At 30.8% G+C, this 18025-nt stretch overlaps 3 protein-coding genes across 5 annotated transcripts; 1 reads left to right on the forward strand and 2 right to left on the reverse strand.

The window, feature by feature from the left end:
* The first annotated feature begins 38 nt into the window (after positions 1–38).
* LOC111424791 (vacuolar protein sorting 52) lies at positions 39–2277 on the forward strand. The gene is made up of 4 exons (XM_023058477.2): positions 39–1075; positions 1130–1285; positions 1340–1579; positions 1630–2277. Exons 1-4 carry the CDS (start codon positions 98–100, stop codon positions 2254–2256), a joined length of 2001 nt encoding a protein of 666 aa, XP_022914245.1. The 5' UTR covers positions 39–97; the 3' UTR covers positions 2257–2277.
* Positions 2278–3985: 1708 nt separating this feature from the next.
* LOC111424729 (transmembrane protein 198) lies at positions 3986–16420 on the reverse strand. Of its 3 annotated transcripts, none has more exons than XM_023058378.2 (7): positions 16289–16420; positions 14783–14926; positions 10703–10902; positions 6676–6786; positions 6152–6616; positions 5972–6102; positions 3986–5917 (listed from the first exon to the last, which is right to left on the reverse strand). In XM_023058378.2, the coding sequence occupies exons 3-7, from the start codon at positions 10896–10898 to the stop codon at positions 5753–5755; spliced, it is 1068 nt and encodes a 355-aa protein (XP_022914146.2). In that variant the 5' UTR covers positions 10899–10902; positions 14783–14926; positions 16289–16420; the 3' UTR covers positions 3986–5752. The 3 variants fall into 3 exon arrangements, with proteins under 3 accessions (XP_022914146.2, XP_022914145.2, XP_022914144.2); XM_023058377.2 differs by lacking the exon at positions 16289–16420 and adding an exon at positions 15770–16010; XM_023058376.2 differs by lacking the exon at positions 16289–16420 and adding an exon at positions 15755–16010.
* Positions 6810–10649, reverse strand: LOC139430309 (mpv17-like protein 2). Its single transcript, XM_071197106.1, has one exon. The coding sequence runs from the start codon at positions 9541–9543 to the stop codon at positions 8659–8661; it is 885 nt and encodes a 294-aa protein (XP_071053207.1). The 5' UTR covers positions 9544–10649; the 3' UTR covers positions 6810–8658.
* Positions 16421–18025: the final 1605 nt, after the last annotated feature.

Genomic DNA, 18025 nt, shown 5'->3' on the forward strand with positions numbered 1-18025 from the left:
AATATTGGATTTAAATGACTTTACAGTTTCCTGTAATTTTAACCAACTTGGTCGATGTGTACAACAACAAAAAATTCCAACCCAATTAAAGCGAAAAATGAGTAAATTAACCGGATTTTTAGAAAATCCCAATGCAAAATTAGAAGAAAACCTCGAAGATGATGTTGTACAAGATATTTTAAAAACAGGTACTGACTTAAGACATTATTCCAGGCAAATAGAGAAAGAATTGAAACAAGTCGAGAATAAATCCATACAAGATTACATTAAAGAGAGCCAAAACATAGCAAATCTTCACGGACAGATTTCGGCATGTGATCAAATCCTTGAACGAATGGAAAACATGTTATTGGGTTTTCAAAATGATTTAGGAAGCATAAGTAGCGAAATATTGTCCTTACAAAAGAAATCGATCAGTATGAGTCAAGAATTAAGTAATCGACAAGCTATTAGAGGACAATTAAGTCAATTTATTGACGATATAACCGTACCTGAATCTTTAATATCAGGAATTATGGAAACTCCGGTTACTGATAAAGATTTCTTGACACATTTACAAGTATTAAATCATAAAATCAGTTTTGTTAAAGAACAAAGCTTTAAAGAATCGAAATCTTGCACGGACGTTAAGGACATTTTAGAAAAACTCAAAATCAAGGCAATGTCTAAAATAAGAACGTATTTACTCGAACAAGTTTACAAGTTTCGAAAACCAATGGCAAATTACCAAATGCCCCAAAACGCTATGTTAAAGAATAAATTTTTCTTCGAGTTTATTTTATCAAATGAAAGAAATGTAGCTCAAGAAATTTCTAATGAATACGTCGATACAATGAGCAAAGTTTACTTTTCTTATTTTAAATCATATTCAGGAAGAATTATGAAATTGCAATTTGAAGAAACTGCAACTAAGGAAGATTTAATGGGTATTGAAGATACTGCGAATAGAGGGTTGTTTCATAAAAGTAGTTTAAAACATAAAGGAACTGTTTTTACAATTGGGAATAGAGGTGATGTTTTAGCACAACAATTAGAAGCACCGATTATTGTTCCACATGTACAATCGAAAACAAGGGTTATTAAGAAATATCAATTAGTTAATATTAATTAATAATATATCCTTTTTTAGTATTACTATGAGGCTTTATTTCGTAGTGAACAATACGCTTTAGTGGATAATGCTTGTCGGGAGTACTTATTTGTGAGCGAATTTTTTATGGTGAGGGGCCAAGCTGCTTTAGGAATATTCAATCAAATAATGGGAAAAACTTTACAGCTTTTAACAGTTGAGTTATTTTAATTAAATAAAAATAACATCCTTTACTTTTATTTATTTTAGAAAAATTTAGAAGCTTTTGTATCAGATTGTTATGACACAATAGCATTATTTTTATGTTTCCATTTAATACTTCGTTACCAATTAATGTGTCATAAAAGATGCGTCCCTGCTTTAGATAAATATTGGGAATATCTCCAAGGAATCATTTTACCCAGATTTGAAAGTGTTTTTCGCTTAAATATCGGAAGTATTAGAGATTGTGATCCATCTAAATTTAACAGAGAAATGGGGCCACATTATGTACGTTATTAAAATAATTTTAAAACTAAAATAATTATTTTTTAACTTAGATTACAAGAAGATACGCTGAATTTAGTGCTGCATTAGTAGGAATAAGTGAAAATTTCCCCAATGAATTAGTAAACAGACTTTTAGCTGAGCTTCAAGAAGAAGTGGAATTATTTATATTACGAATGGCGGGGATTTTTCCACAACGAAAAGAGCAATTAATTTTTTTAATCAACAATTACGACATGGTTTTAAATATAATAATGGAACGAACGCGAGATAATTCGAAAGAAGCGGAGTCGTTTCGGGCTCGTTTGTCCACGAAAAGTTCCGAATACGTCGAAGAGATTTTAAGCCCTCATTTCGGCGAAATGATGCAATTCGTTAAAGAATGCGAAAGAAATCAGGAAAAAAATGTGCAAGATCCAAAAAGAATCGAATCAAAAGCGATCATTTTGGTACAAAATTTCTCGTCAAATTGGAAAAAATCACTTGAAGAATTAAACAGAGAGGTTTTGTTATCGTTTCCAAATTTAGTTACTGGTTCTGGTTTATTACAGTTAGCTTTAACACAACTTGTACAGTATTATCATAGATTTCATAAATTGTTAAGTCCTAATTTAAAAACTCAATTGACTAACATTCATCATATTATGATTGAAATGAAAAAATATAAAACTAATTATTAAAAAATTATTGCAAAAACATAATTCGTTTTTTTTTAACACAAATATGCTACAAATATCAGTTAGATGGAGTGATCTTTTCACTGCCTTTAACACTTCTGTGTTATAGACTTATCAAGAAAGTTATTCAGATCCTTTTCACACTTTCAAGTATGTATCTTTAAGAATCGTTGATTTAATTTGACATTTGTTAAAAGTGAGGTTAATTAAATAAATGTTTGCTCTCTAAAGAATATAACTTTTAGAGCTTATAAAAGAACGTTTGAGCTTAGGTTGTATCAAATTTTAAGCTTCCGTGGTATATAATTCATTTGCTATATTGTTTTATAATCGCCGATGTGATTTGACGTTTGTTGAAAGTGAGGTTAGAAAAAAAAATATTAATCTTCGAAACGGTGAGAATTTAAAGAATATAACTTTTAAGCTCTAAAAGGAACATTTGAGGTTAAGTTGTAGCAAATTCTAAGCTTTCGTGGTGTATAATTTATTTGATATAGTATTTTAAAAACCGCCTTTTTAAATTGACGTTTGTTGAAAGTGAGGTTAAAGCAAAAAATTATTTTCTTCGAAACGATAAGGATTTAAAAAATACAACTTCTTAAGCTTATAAAAGTCCATTTGAGGTTATCTAATACCAAAATTTAAGTTTCCAGAATGGATAATTCATTTGATATATCTTTTTGAAAATCGCCGATGTAATTTGACATTTGTTGAAAGTGAGGTTAAAGAAAAAAATTATTTTCTTCGAAATGGTAAGGATTTAAACAATATAACTTTTAAACGCTAAAACGAACATTTGAGGTTAAGTTGTACCAAATTCTAAGCTTCCGTGGTAAATAATTTATTTGGTATAGTTTTAAAAACAGCCTTTTTAAATTGACGTTTGTTGAAAGTGAGGTTAAAGCAAAAAATTATTTTCTTCGAAACGATGAAGATTTAAAGAATACAACTTCTTGAGCTTATAAAAGACCATTTGAGGTTATCTAATACCAAAATTTAAGTTTCCAGAATGGATAATTCATTTGATATATCTTTTTGAAAATCGCCGATGTAATTTGACATTTGTTGAAAGTGAGGTTAAAGAAAAAAATTATTTTCTTCGAAATGGTAAGGATTTAAACAATATAACTTTTAAACGCTAAAACGAACATTTGAGGTTAAGTTGTACCAAATTCTAAGCTTCCGTGGTATATAATTTATTTGGTATAGTTTTAAAAACCGCCTTTTTAAATTGACGTTTGTTGAAAGTGAGGTTAAAGCAAAAAATTATTTTCTTCGAAACGATGAAGATTTAAAGAATACAACTTCTTGGGCTTATAAAAGACATTTGAGCTTATCTTATACCAAAATTTAAGTTTCCAGAGTGGATAATTCATTTGATATATTTTTCTGAAAATCGCCGATGTAATTTGACATTTGTTGGTAGTGAGGTTAAAGAAAAAAATTATTTTCTTCGAAATGGTGAGGAATTAAAGAATATAACTTCTAGAGCTTATAAAAGATCATTTGAGGATACATTATACCAAAATTTAAGTTTCCAGAATAGATAATTCATTTGATATATCTTTTTGAAAATCGTCAATGTAATTTGACATTTGTTGAATGTGGGGTTGAAGAAAAAAATTAATTTCTCCGAAACGGCAATGATTTTATGACTTTATTTCACATATACAGTGTGATTCTCAACCTATCCCCAATCTGTATATGAAATGAAAAAATTATTGCAAAAAAATTATCCGTTTTTTTTAAATTTATTTATTTACACAAACTATGTGGCTACAAATATCATCGATGAGTGTTCAATCCTTTAGCGTTCTCATGTTGTTACAACACTTCGCTGCACAATAATACAAGGTGTAAGTGAAAAATCGGATCTAATACGAATCAAAAAACGAAAAAAGTAATCAAAATTAACTATTTATAAAGAGAAATGTGGAATGACTAGTTTATATTTTTTATATCACCAACACCTCGTATGTTTCAAAGGCGATTGTGCTAAAATTATCGAGGTTATATTTAAATATTTGGAGTTATTGTACACACAATTTCAAAATTGTCAATGCCACCTTTACTAATGTATAATATATGTATATATTTACTCTCCAGATATTTAATTATACAAGTCGATTCCTAAAACCGAACGAAAAAAATAATCCATATAAAACTATCGTCATTGTTTTATATTCAGATTCACATTTATATATTTATATAGTTTTTTTTATTTTCTTTTTAATTTCAGAATAGGACCTATATGTACAGAGATTTTTATATATCACACTCTTTTTTGCAAGTTTCTTTTCCTTTTCTTTTTATTTTGTTTGTTACTTTTCAAAAGGACTCGAAGATAATAACGCGTACCCAATTTTTTCCGTTATTATTTTATGTCTTGGTACGTGGTCATAAGATTATATAGAGAATAAGATTGGTTTAATAGATAATTCTTTTTTGATTATACCGTTAAATTTTTTTTTAGTAATCGATCCGACAGAAAAATAATTTTTAGCCAAAGGCACTATTTCGTAGAGCGGGAAAGAAAATCACCTTTCTAGAAATTTAAAAATTCCAATTCGATCACAAAGATTTACATGTGAAAATTAATAATTGGAGTACTTCCAAAGAAAGTTTTAAATAAATTCGAAAATGCTTTATATAAAGATTGTAAACTTGTATCATCTTTGGAATTTTAAATAAAACTACTTAACATGATATGTGCATAATTTAGATAAATAAACAACAGATTTATAGTAATAAATTATTTTCTTTTAACAATCTTTTTTCTTAATTTCGATTGCATAACTAATTACTTAATTAATAATAATGTAATAATAGAAGTATTTCAAAAATTGAGAAATGTGCACTTTGACTTGGCACCTAAATCCAAACTAAAAACTACTCATCGAGAATTGGCAGTGTTCCTTTCCAAAAAAACTATCATTATAGTAAATCGTTGCCATGTGAATTCTTCATCAACTGTAGCTTATAAATATTCACCTATTGTTTCGTTTTTTCTTTAAAATCTGCTTTTTTTTAAATATAGTTACAACCTGGGATGAACAATAACTTTTTCGTTTTTAAAAACAGCGTTTGAAACGTATTTAAACATTACAATACATTTAGATAATAATCTTGAATCAATATATTAAAAAACACATCACATCGTCTCGAACAAACAATACTTCGTCGGCGGCTGGTGTTTAGTAGGTAAAGAGTTAAGAGTAATAACAATAAGCTCCTTAAAATTTACAGAATAACGCAGTACGTAGTATAAGACTAGAAGACAAAAAAACACCGTCACAGAAATAGATTCCGTGCGCTTCTTGTGTAACTCATTTTTTTGTGTAGTTTTCTTGTGTCTTGTATTTTTTTTTGTATATATTTTCTTTTTGATCACAATGCTTTCGACAATCGCTCCGGTTCCTATTTATTGTCACTACAAAAAGTGGCGGCCCGCGATTAAATTTTCACAAAAAAAAAATTTTAAATGAGCGTAACGAATTCTTCATCGCTGCGTTTGAATTTCCGTATGGCTATCGTCTTCGCTCTCCGTTAACGCCGCCAATTGTGCATCCGGCAAAATTGTTAAGTGCGTTGCATCCGATTGTAATGTACTACATTCGCCTGTACTCGGTTCAGAATCTTTTTTTTGCAAAGCTTGCACAAAATTCTATAAAACAAATTAATTTATTAAAACATTTTAGATTTAAAAAAGAATAATCACCTGGCTGATAACATCACCGTGAGCTGTTCGTACTTGATACAAGTACCTGTACTTTTTCTGTCGCATTTCCGCCCGATCAATTCTCGTTCGACCATTTCCGTTCGGTCGCGGTTTTTTCCTTCCAGCTGCCACTAAAAAAATCGTTATCAAAAAAAAAATTAACAATTAAAATTAAATTACTATCAGCATGATGTGTCCCCCTTCCGGTTATAGCACATTGTATAACCAACCCCGCCAGCACAAACGAAGGCCAGGCGGCAAAAACGAACCAAGAAAACCAACAAGGTGGGGGGACGACGGGTTTTAACGATATCCGATCCAAAATCCAATAAACCATCGCTAATCTTTCAATGAAATAATCGATTGAAGCGGTTAAAATGGCTCCGCCATAGGCGCTTGTTCCCAATATTGTCAAACCTTTTCTAAAGTATAGGTTTAAAATGGCAAATAACAAAGCGCTAGATAGTAGAATTCCCACGCAAAGCCAAACTTGACCGTTAGGGGTGGTTTCTACGACGTGATCCGCGATTGTCAACGCAGCAACGGCTGCTAAAACTCCGGTGTGTAATCCGGCCATAAAAAGCCCGACGTATTGAACTAAAGTTGTTATTAAACCGAAAAGAACACCAGCGAAAAGAGCTACACCTATAAAAAATTACAAAAAGTAGTTATACAATTGCAATACGTAATTGAAAAAATTTTACCTGCATTTCCGTAAGGTGGCATCAAAACTCCTTGTAAACATATCATATAAACTATACAAGATGCAAAAATAAATCCAGTAAGGAACATAACTGTTTTAAAACATCGATATCCTAAAAAAAAGGAAAAATATATATTAATATAATAACTTTTTATTTCATTTTATTTTCATTTTAAGAATGAGAGTGCATTAAGGTTTTGTAAATATTGGCCAACAGCAATCCGGGATCCTTTTATGGAACAATTACACAATGATGAATTACAGCAAGATGGAATTGCTGCTCATATTTCAGAAAGAACATTAAAATATTTGCAACTTGATGAACAAACAACACTGTACAGCCTACATTTTGGTGATGACCAAGTGGAAGTAGCCCAGGAGAAAGAAGACTTTGAAAGATCTGGTACTAAATGATAACACCTTAATTAAAGGATGCCAAGAGTGCACTTACTTTGGAATTAATATCGATCACAGTGGCAGATATAAAGCAGAAATACGAAGTAATCGGATTCGTATTTCTGCTTCATCAAGGGCAACAACAACTATATTTCACTATCTTTATCCCCGTGGCGCTGTATGGATGCGAAACCCGACATTTAAATAAACAAATAAAGGAATGGATTTTTGAAGAAGAGCAGCTGGAAAGATTAAACTAGATCGACTAGGTCGACGAAAGTCCAAAGAAGACAGCTCTAGAAAATAGTGTTAGTTTTAATAATAAATTTAGTAACAATTTTGGAAGTCATCTATCGTCTAATATGCGAATTAATTTTGGTTACTTCTCAATGTGTCAAAAAGTTAGTTTTAGGTTATAAAGTTTTTTTAATTATTTTACAGTTTAATTTTATAGTAATTAATTTTGTGTAAGTATTTATATGCAACATAAACTTTTCCGCTCTTCATGAAAGAAAGAATTTGTCGCCAAAAAAATATCAAAAAGAAAATAAATAAAATTAATTACTTTTTAGGTTATGTTTACGTTCCTTTTATGTCAAATTGTGTCAATGATGATTTAACTTAATATTTATTTTGTAAATGCAAATCTTTTAACTCCAACTTTAAAGGATTTTCTCCGGCATTTTATACCTTGTTTAATTATAATTTATTTAGAATTTTTGCATAATTTTTTCCAAGTAGTAGGTATTCAAAACGTAAAAGGAAAGTTTCTCTTCATTCATACATATACACTAACCATCTTATTTGTAAGGAAAGAGAAAGGGTATGGTTTTTGATACACATCTGTGTATTTTAGAGAAATTTAGATGCTTTATCTGATTGCACTAAACAAATTTATTAAGAAAAAATGGTTTCAATTTTTAAGTTTGAGATTTATTTGAGCAAATCTGTATTAATATTATTTGGTGAAAACACAAACGAAAGGATGTAAATACACAGGACCCCGCAGGTCGTGGGCGTGGTCTGAACGGTTCAGACAGCATCCTGCTGCGTTGCTGCACGACAGCAACGCCATCAGATCGATAACCGCCGGTCACACAGACCAGATCGAACATGATTGGGGACCCGTTTGCATATTTGTACCTTTTCATTTTTAATTTACTTTAAAACAACGATAAGTTTTTCTTAAATAATCTTCTTTAAATAGAACCACTCAAAAATTGAATTAATTAACGTTTTAAACAATGAAAAGGAAGAAAAATGTAAATGTTTTTTTATTATACGCGGTGAGTAGAAGTTTTTTAGGGCGGATGATTCCCACGTAATCATCAGGGCTAGTTGCTAGATGGAAATGTTTACCATTAATTTACAATTAAATAACTGCGAGACGTGGGCCCGTCTTAATGTACTGAATAAAATACGACTTCCTGTACATCCTCTCGTTTCTTGTTTGCAGCTGTATATCGTTGGCTAACAATCCTTTGTGTTTCTACTTAAGAATGACATATTTTGACATTAAACAATTATTTAAGGCGTTAAAAAACTAAGAATTTATTTCGCTATATTATTATAATTATATCGTATTAGATTACTTATCATCCGATTTTTCTTCCGTTACTTGAGTTTTAGATTTAAGTTTTCTGAAATAATCGGTGACGCTACCGCTTTTAGCTTTCTTAAGTTCACCTCCTTCTGTATTTTCGTTATCTTCTTCCTTTTTATCGTCAACATTATCTTTTACTTTTTTCTGTTTTTTGTCCAGTTTCTTGTCTCTTTTATCTGTTGTTGTATCTTCTCTTGTGTCTACTCTAGATCTATTTCTATCTTTATTTCTAAATTTATCTTTTTCTTCGATTGCCTCTTCATTCTTAACTTTTGAACTTTCCACAGTTTCAGGTTGTTTGTGTTTTATGTACGATAAAAAGATGTCATAAAACATAGTAACTACATTAATATATATAACTTGGTATTTCACTGGTACGTATAAAAAATTAACATATTGCGACGGAGGCCACACCACACAATCCAAAAGATAAACGTTCATAAATTTTTCTTTTAACTCTTCAGTACATTCGTATATATTTTTACCTTCAAGAATTCCGGCGCAATAAAAGAAGTATACTATACAAAACGGGGACATTGAGACCTGATCGCATACAACTTTTTTTATCGTATGGCTCATGATCGGTTTCGGCCAAAGTTTATCTAAATTCGTGTAAAAGTAATGATGTAGTACCCCATACCCGATACCAGTCGTGGCCATCCGAAACATTCTTCCATAATCGTAACGTTTCTCTAAAGTACCTATATGTAATTCGACTTCTTGTTGAATCATATCTCCAAGTTGCATCAATATCACCGAAGATACAATATTGGTCATCAACAGGTATTCAGTAAACGCTTTGTGGAAAGTATTCCCAACGTGTTTTTTTAATGGTCGAAATAATTTTGAAATTTTTGATAATATTGACATTTTTAACCTCGCCTAAATTAAATTAAATTTTAAAATTGATTCCTGGGTTACACAGCTAAAAATTACCGTCAAATTTATGTCAAATTGGTGTCAAAAAGCAAAATTGTTGTATATGAAAGATGCAGTGCAGCCAATCATGTTCAAGGTCATTATACCGATAATACAGAAATCCTCCTAATTAAAACTTTATATTTATAGGTTAAGATAAAGAACGGTAGAATTTTTAGTTATTAAGTGTTATTAAAGAAAAATATGTTCTTAGATTAATTAACGAATAGTTATTGCTTAATTTATTCATTTATTCACCCTTCCTTCTCTTCAAAATAATCTCAAGTAAACCAACACGAAAGGAAGTCGCTTAAAAAAGACTTGACACTTAATTATCTGTAAATAGCCCCGGAAAACTTAAAAACCTCCACGTTCATTCAAACCATCCCCTACACAACACACTCCTTCAAACTACTTGAATATGAGTGGCCTCTTGTTGGAAAATGGATTATCCCGTGCCATAACCTACACACAAATACAATAAGAGAGGGAACGCTGTTTTTCTTTGGGACATATTTCATTTTAAAAATAACGAGGCGACTTATTTATTTAACGATCAATTTCGTGTGTTGTAAGTATGAATTTTATTTGTGGGAAATCTGACCTAATTTATTAGCAAAAACAGGAATTTATTTCTTTTGGATGCGATCCAAGAATATTCGAAATTTATTAAAAACGGTTTTCGAAGGCGTCGCGTAATCGAGGTGCGTGTGTTATTAAAATCGAAAATTGCGGATTGATTTTCGAGGTCAATACAAGTTTCTAATTTAACGGTCGCTCTGTTTTTACGAGAACATTTTGTAATTACATCGAATTGGAATAAATCAAAGAAATAGCGAATTTAAATTAAACGAAATTCTTGTTTCTATAACGAAAAATTTTAAATGGCTTTGTAAACACCAAGCGGTTATATTCGGATGATGATACAATGACCATAATGAGTTCCCATCGGGGCATGACGCCTCCGGTAAATTAAAACCAATTTACATTCAGTACCGTTCGCAATTTGCCATTTAATCGAATTCAGGTCTACTTAGTATCTTATACTAGAGATTACGAAATTTTTTACTTTTTACATGGATTTTAAAAATGTATTTTCAATTTAACTTACCAAAAAATGTGTAAAGTAGTCCAAAAACTATATAAACCGACCAAACGGCCGCTACAGCGATGTTATCATCAATTCCCGCAGGCGGTGTACATCTTTGTACCATTGGTTCATCTGGAACGTTTAATCCCGGGATTGTACCCAGCGTTATGTTGGTACGCGGCGGTACCAAAGAGCCAGGCTGTGCCCCGCTCTCCATTTTACTAAAAAATAAAAAAAATTACTTAAACAATGAAATTTTATTGAATACAAAACAAGTTTGAGAAGATTTTTCTTGGTATACCCACATAAGGTACTGTTAGGACGTTGACATAATCCGCGGAGGGAAGTCCTAAATGCGTTCTGGTCAGTGACCATTTTATGTACTGGCGTGAAAACAAGAATTTCTAGTTTCTTTAATTCTTTCTGCCCTGCACTCGTTGACTGTGGTGACATCTCACATGAACGCGAATGTAAAAGATAAAACGGCACGATAATGAAGTAATTATGTTTTCCTCATATCCATTTTTTTAAACATTAAGAAAATTACCAATTAACTTTTTCCTTGGTCTAATTCGCATCAATTTTCTTAATCAAATCAGTTACATTTATTCAAGTAAAAGAAAACGTTGTTTTAGAAGTTAAAAATACTCGAGTGTTGTAAAATGGAATTGCACATCATTCCAACTGAACAAACAAAACGTTTTATGTAAAAAGAGCCCAAACGTTTTCTTCTTAAACTTAAAATAGATTTAAACTGAGTTTTTTTTTAATTTTTATTCTAAATTAAATTAATATTTTTTGTCTATTTTAGCCGCACACGGTAGAGCGACATAAAACTACGTGACCTTGAGCTATAAAGCGACTGCCTCCTCATCAAGATGAAGATGAAAAGGAGTTCTGAGCTTCACTTGACACGAACGTCTAAGTGCTGGACAAACCTGAAACTCTATGCGCTACAAACTAACTATGTTTACTTGGTGAATAAGACGCAAGAAAATAAAAAAAAAAATTGAGAAAAAAGAATATTTGTAAAATAAAAGGAATTGCTTAATGTTTAAAAGATCTATTGAATGTTAAGATATAGAAATGGAGATTAAAATGTATTGTTTGTAAAGTTTCATGTCGCCACACGTAAAGTGACTCATATTTCTTTTACTGTGAATCATGCGATTTTTGTATTCCCTGAATGATTATATATTTTTATCTATAGTTAGAAATGAAATGTTTCTTTGAATAAAGAATAAAAAGATTACATTAAATAAAAATAATTCATTTTAAATTTTTACTATATACGAAAAACTTTTTTTGTTACAGAATTTTTTGATGTGTATAATATATGCGAAATTGAAGGTTTTCGTCTATCAACATGCTATGCGGAGGAAACATGGCAAACCATACTGAGAAAATTCTGCATGTACTGTCTCTTTGTCTATTGCAATTTATTTAGATAGAGGTGTAACAAAATCAGTTTTTTAATGGTTGCGCAAAACACCATTGAAGAAATTGACATCAAAACTCAATTGTAATCTATTTTATAGAACTTATTCAAGAGGTATTGGGCTCCACCTGACATGGATGTCAAAATTCAAGACATGCGGGAATTGAGGAAAAACTAAAGCAGTCAGTTAGATTGCGAAAAGCACGGAGGAAGTAATTGTAATTGAGGTTGGGTTGGGTGATGAATTTCGAGATGTTGAGTTCATAAATATTTATGTATGGCAATTCATAGATAAAAAAGTAGTATAAACTGCTACCTGCCAACAGTTAATGACAATTTTGAAAGAGAAATTGGCATTGCATTCATAGCAAATTGGAGTTCTGCAAGCCATATAATAGGTTATTGTCAGTTGCCGAACTCGGACAATAATAACATATCTTACGTTATTGTTCAGGAGGTTCACCAGACGTATTAGTTTTCAAGATATTATCAATAGAGTATTGAATGGAAGGTTTTAAAGTATCTTTTCCATTTTATTGTCACGAAATAATGAGAACTCGAATAACTCAACCAAAAATGAATTACGATTTTCTATATTCCTATACTTATTAAAGCTATATAAGAATATTTTACTTCATTTCCGATGAAATTCTCTTCAGTTAATTCAAGGGTTCTCAAACATAATCAGTCCAAGGTGCACTTACAGATTGAATACAGACCTCTTTTTCATGTGAAGTGAATTTTAGTGGCGCTTTCCAAAGAAAAGATCATGGATCTATATTTATACTACTAATATATTACTATTTCTAAACATTATCATCCTATCAGAAGTCTTGAATCTTATAAAACGACGATCTTACAATTAGAACTACTAATTGATACAACTAGAACTAAAATCATTCGGGTTTAGCCGTTTTGAGAGACTTGCAACGAAATCCGAATGTTTCTAGTTCTCGATCTAGTGTTAGTTCTAGTTTTGCACTAACACTATCACTAGAACTAGCACAAGACATAGAACTAGAATCATTCGGGTTTAGCCGTCTTGAGAGACGTGCGGCTAAACCCGAATGGTTCTAGTTCTAGGTCTAGTGTTAGTTTTAGGTTTACACAAGAACTGTCACTAGAACTAACACAAGACCTAGAACTAGAATCATTCGGGTTTAGCCGTCTTGAAAGACGTGCGGCTAAACCCGAATGTTTCTAGTTCTAAGTCTAGTGTTAGTTCTAGTTTTAGTTCTAACATTCAAACTAACACTAGAGCTAGAACTACATACATTCGGGTTTAGCCATCGTAAGAGACGTACGGCTAAACCCGAATGTTTCTAGTTCTAGATCTAGAGTTAGTTCTAGTGACAGTTTTAGCTAGCGTTAGTTAGCATAAGATATCACTATGTTGTATATTTTTATTGCACTAAAACTAGAACTAACACTAGACCTAGAAATAGAAAGTTTTGAGTTTAGCCGTCTTGAAAGATGTGTGGCTAAACCCGAATGTTTCTAGTACTAGGTCTAGAGTTAGTTCTAGTTTGAATTGTTATTTAGCGTGTAATCAGTGGACAAATGGTAATCAATGTTGATTCTTCAGGGGCACTAAAAATGTTTGAGGTGACATAAAAATAGTATTGGCAAAAATTAACAGCTCTCGCGTCTACTCAAAGGACTTAAATCTTGATGCTTAACACGTTGACTGCCGCAATAGTCACTAAAAGTCTATCCATTCTGGCCGGAACAATTTTATGGAAATTTTGCCGTGCATCAAGTTACGCTTCTCATGGCAGTCAACGTGTTAACTCGATTTTAAAAAGTACAACCATGCTTATAACTGATTAGAAGTTTTAATAGTTGATACGAGCTGCGAAACTAAATTTACATTACTTATACAAACGGTGCTAGACAAAAGAAGTATTAATTAATTAAAGAATTTTTACAATAAAATGAAATACTATTTTTAAACAATTTAAAAATACGATAATATTTAAAAATCACTAAATAATCCGAATTCTTTTTACAATCGATGTCTTTTATCGTAAACAAACGTGATTGTGAACCCAAAAATTTAAAAATCTACTTTATGATATTTAACGACGATAAATGTACCGATAACTTATCAATGAGTTCCAAAATTGGGTATACATTAAAGATAGAACTAAAGAAAAAGAAAAACACGCAGTCTGCATTCAGATTTGAAACTTTGAATACAATAAATAAATAAATACGCGTTGTTGATCTTTCGAGTTCTATTTCTTCACGATGAGTGTGTGCAAAGAAACGTCGCTTGACTCATTGTAATTTTAGATCGGTTGGGGATCAAGAAAAGATCGTCATTTTTATCACCTTTAAACTGGATAAAGTCCGTTTGGAATCGTAAATAAAAAGGGAATCAATATCACTATGATAATATTAAAATTTTTTGAATCTTTTAGAAACCCGCTAATTTAGAAACCTAGATATTTTCTAATTCTAAATTTCTTTCAACTTTCTTTCAATCGTTGTAAAAGTAGATTAACCATTAGAAAATAAATAAATTTAATTCGTTTCGTCTTCTCTATTTTCTTTTTATTACAATAAAATGAAATTGCAGAACGGGTTCGACTTGTAAAAGACTTTACTCTAAATTAATATAACGGTTTTTTTTTAACAAAAATTACTGTTAATGGCCTTACCTTTCGTTCACATCGCGTGTTCACAATACACGGAATTTCCCATCTCGTCGATTTTATTTTTCGCTCTCTCAATCTTCTCCACTTAATATTTCTTACGGTTCATCATCATATTATTGGGACGATGATGGATGAAATTGTGATACACTGAAACAATTCGAAGGCAAGCGTAAAAGTTATCATTACAAAACCTGTTCTTGTATTATGATAATTTCTGTTTTTTAAAACGAAAAAAATTATTTCCGCATACATGCAAACCTGATTTAAGATTTTAATGAATATTGAAAGTAAGAAGGTTGTTGCGGTTAAGTAATAATCCTCAATAAATATGTGTTACATAAGGATACAATGAATGGTTTTTAATTATAACCTCACTTTTAATGTAATATTATTAATTTTGGTATTTGTCTTTGTTATTAAGGAGATTTATTATTTGCTTGTGAAGTTTTTGTCAATAGAGAGAGTGTGGCATATTTTGCAATAACGAAAAATACTTTCAAGCTTTATTAGCACGTGGTACCAGAATATGGATTGGGGTCCGGTATGGCACAATATGCAAATATGGGCGTAATCCGGTTCTGTAACATTCCTCCAATGATAAACATGCTAAAATATGTTGTTGCAACGAAAAGAATGTTTACAACGAAAAAATAATAATAAATGAATGCAACAAAAAAGAAAACCCCAACATACTTAAGTGGTTTAATAGTTTCAAATGAAATCTTAACCAATACGAAATAAACATATTCGCATGGTAGTTTATTTATTAGGTCACCTACACTTCTAAATTGATGTAAATTGTTCGTATTATGCAACTTTAAGTTGAGGGCGTTCGTCTATTGTTCGCCTAGCAAAATTACAATTTAGTATAAGACCTCGAATAGATTTAAATGGCCATTTAAACAAAAATTAAGCAAAATTAAGTAACATCCTCATAAAGATTTAAAAAATTTAAGTTATAAAAACCATTTTTACCACAAAGAAGATCACCTAGTGAATAAATTTCCAAAATTCGCATCCAAAACAACACACTTTTTCATCTCAATTTACTCCAAATACAATTTAATAGAATTTATCTAAATGTCTTAAATTTGTTTAAAAATCAATTGTGTTTTAATAAAGATTATCTTTTGATTGAACAAAGTGTACAATATGCAACGGGTACGAATATCGCTTGAATAGACGTTGTAAACGACCGTCACGAACCGACCGTAAAATCGCGACTGGCTCGAAGGCTGTAAAAACGACGCGAACTCGACGTCGACGACGATGTCGATGCGAACCGCTGTGGAAACGCGTGCGCGACGCCCCACGACCATATGATTCGCCACCCGACCAGCCCTAGTATTGATTAATGTTAATTTCAATTTGCTTGATTTAATTGCATCGTGTTAAATGTGAATTACACCCTCAGGAGGTGATCGAATGTCTAACAAACCATACGTTATGTATTAATTTTAGAAACAGTTAATATTTTTTTAAAAAAGATTTAAGCGAAAATTATATTACCATTTTTAGTTTGCAACAATTCATAAATTGCTACTTTATAGGTTATAATTGATCGACATCCAGTTGGATTTTGGAGTACGAACTTTTTAGGTTATAATTTGACGTTTTGAAAAAATTATAAACAACAAATATGAAGTTTTTAAATTTAGTTGTCAACATGTTACCAACCTAAAAACGAATTTTAGGAAGGCTTCATTTCGTATTGTATCGAAATAATATTGAATCAAAATTTTTAGTATAATTTTTTCGTTACTTTCGTGAAATTTAAATGAGGAAATAACAATCTTTTTACTTATATTTTCTTTATATCTTTTATATCTTCTAAATAACATTGTCTCTGCCATCTATTAACAAATTAAAGAAACTTCAATTTTTTATTCTTAAGAATTCGCTAAATCTTTGAATAAAATCTTTTGATGAATCCGCAAAGATATTCGATACGGTTAAAAACCCTCGGGAAAACTTATCGTGTCCTTATAAAATAACAAAGTACTTATGTTTCATTTACTGTGATATAAGTTAATTGTAGGTACTTACAAGTTGTGTTGCAAAATTAAATTAATATTATATTTAAAAATATGTAAAATGTTGATAAAATTACAAAGTGTTTCTTTTCTTTTTTCAAGTTTTGTAATAATATTTGTTGTGCATTAAAATAAAATAATCTCAGCAAGGCTACACACATATCCGCTGCGTATATTTGAATGCCTATCCTTTCAAAAATGTTTATTAAAATTGTATTTTAATTTTTTCTCTGTAATATTCGTCAAGGTAAAATATTTAGAGTCGTTATTGTTATTACCTAAGATTCTTATAATATTATTCTGATTTCTTGTAACATTTTTAATAACTAAATAGTTGAGATTATTTTTTTTTAATAATGACAGTTCAAACGTCAGCGTGGCACAAAGAGATTTTAAAACATGATAGAACAAAATTCCCTGTTAATCTTGTCAACTTTACAACCATTTGACGGATATAGAATAAAATCAAGCGTTTAGGCACCTTATAATTTAATAAACGAAGCATTTAACTGTTAGAAATACGTTTAAACTCTAACGTATACGTATCACTAGAATATCGAAAGCTGTATATTTGGTTGCATATACAACAAAAGAAATTTTACTTTTAGTTAATTTTGGATCTCCGCGTTGGTCCGTTATCAATGGTCATTTTTTACGTCAAGAAATCAAGCTTTAAATGTTAAATAATTCTGCCAGAGTAAATTGAGGATAAAATGATGTAAATTTGATGATTTCATTTGATTCTTCATTCTTGTACCTTCATCAATTTGTTTAAAATACCTAAAACCAAGAAGTTAGAGTTAGATTGGCTTATATTTTGATTGAACTAAAACTACAACTAACATTAGACCTTGAACTAGAAAGTATGACTAACAACCACTTGAAAAGAGGAGATACTGTTATCAAAAGTTATCTACTGCTTCCAAAGTGCTAGATATTGCTGGAAAGAACTAATAGCTGCATGGAGAAGATTAGATACTGCTGGCAAAAGACTAATAACCACTTGGAAAGAGGAGATACTGTTTCCAAAAGTTACCTAATGCTTCCAAAATGCTAGATACTGCTGGAAAGAACTGGAGAAAACTTCAGACGCACGGCTAAACCCGATTTTTTCTAGTTCTAGAGCTAGTTCTAGTTTTAATTGATTTTTAGCGCTAGGTTGTATATTTTTATTGAACTAAAAGTAGAACTAACAATAAGACTAAACCTAGAA

This window comes from Onthophagus taurus, chromosome 6 (genome assembly GCF_036711975.1).
Source record: "Onthophagus taurus isolate NC chromosome 6, IU_Otau_3.0, whole genome shotgun sequence".
In the NCBI taxonomy this organism is placed as follows: domain Eukaryota; kingdom Metazoa; phylum Arthropoda; class Insecta; order Coleoptera; family Scarabaeidae; genus Onthophagus; species Onthophagus taurus.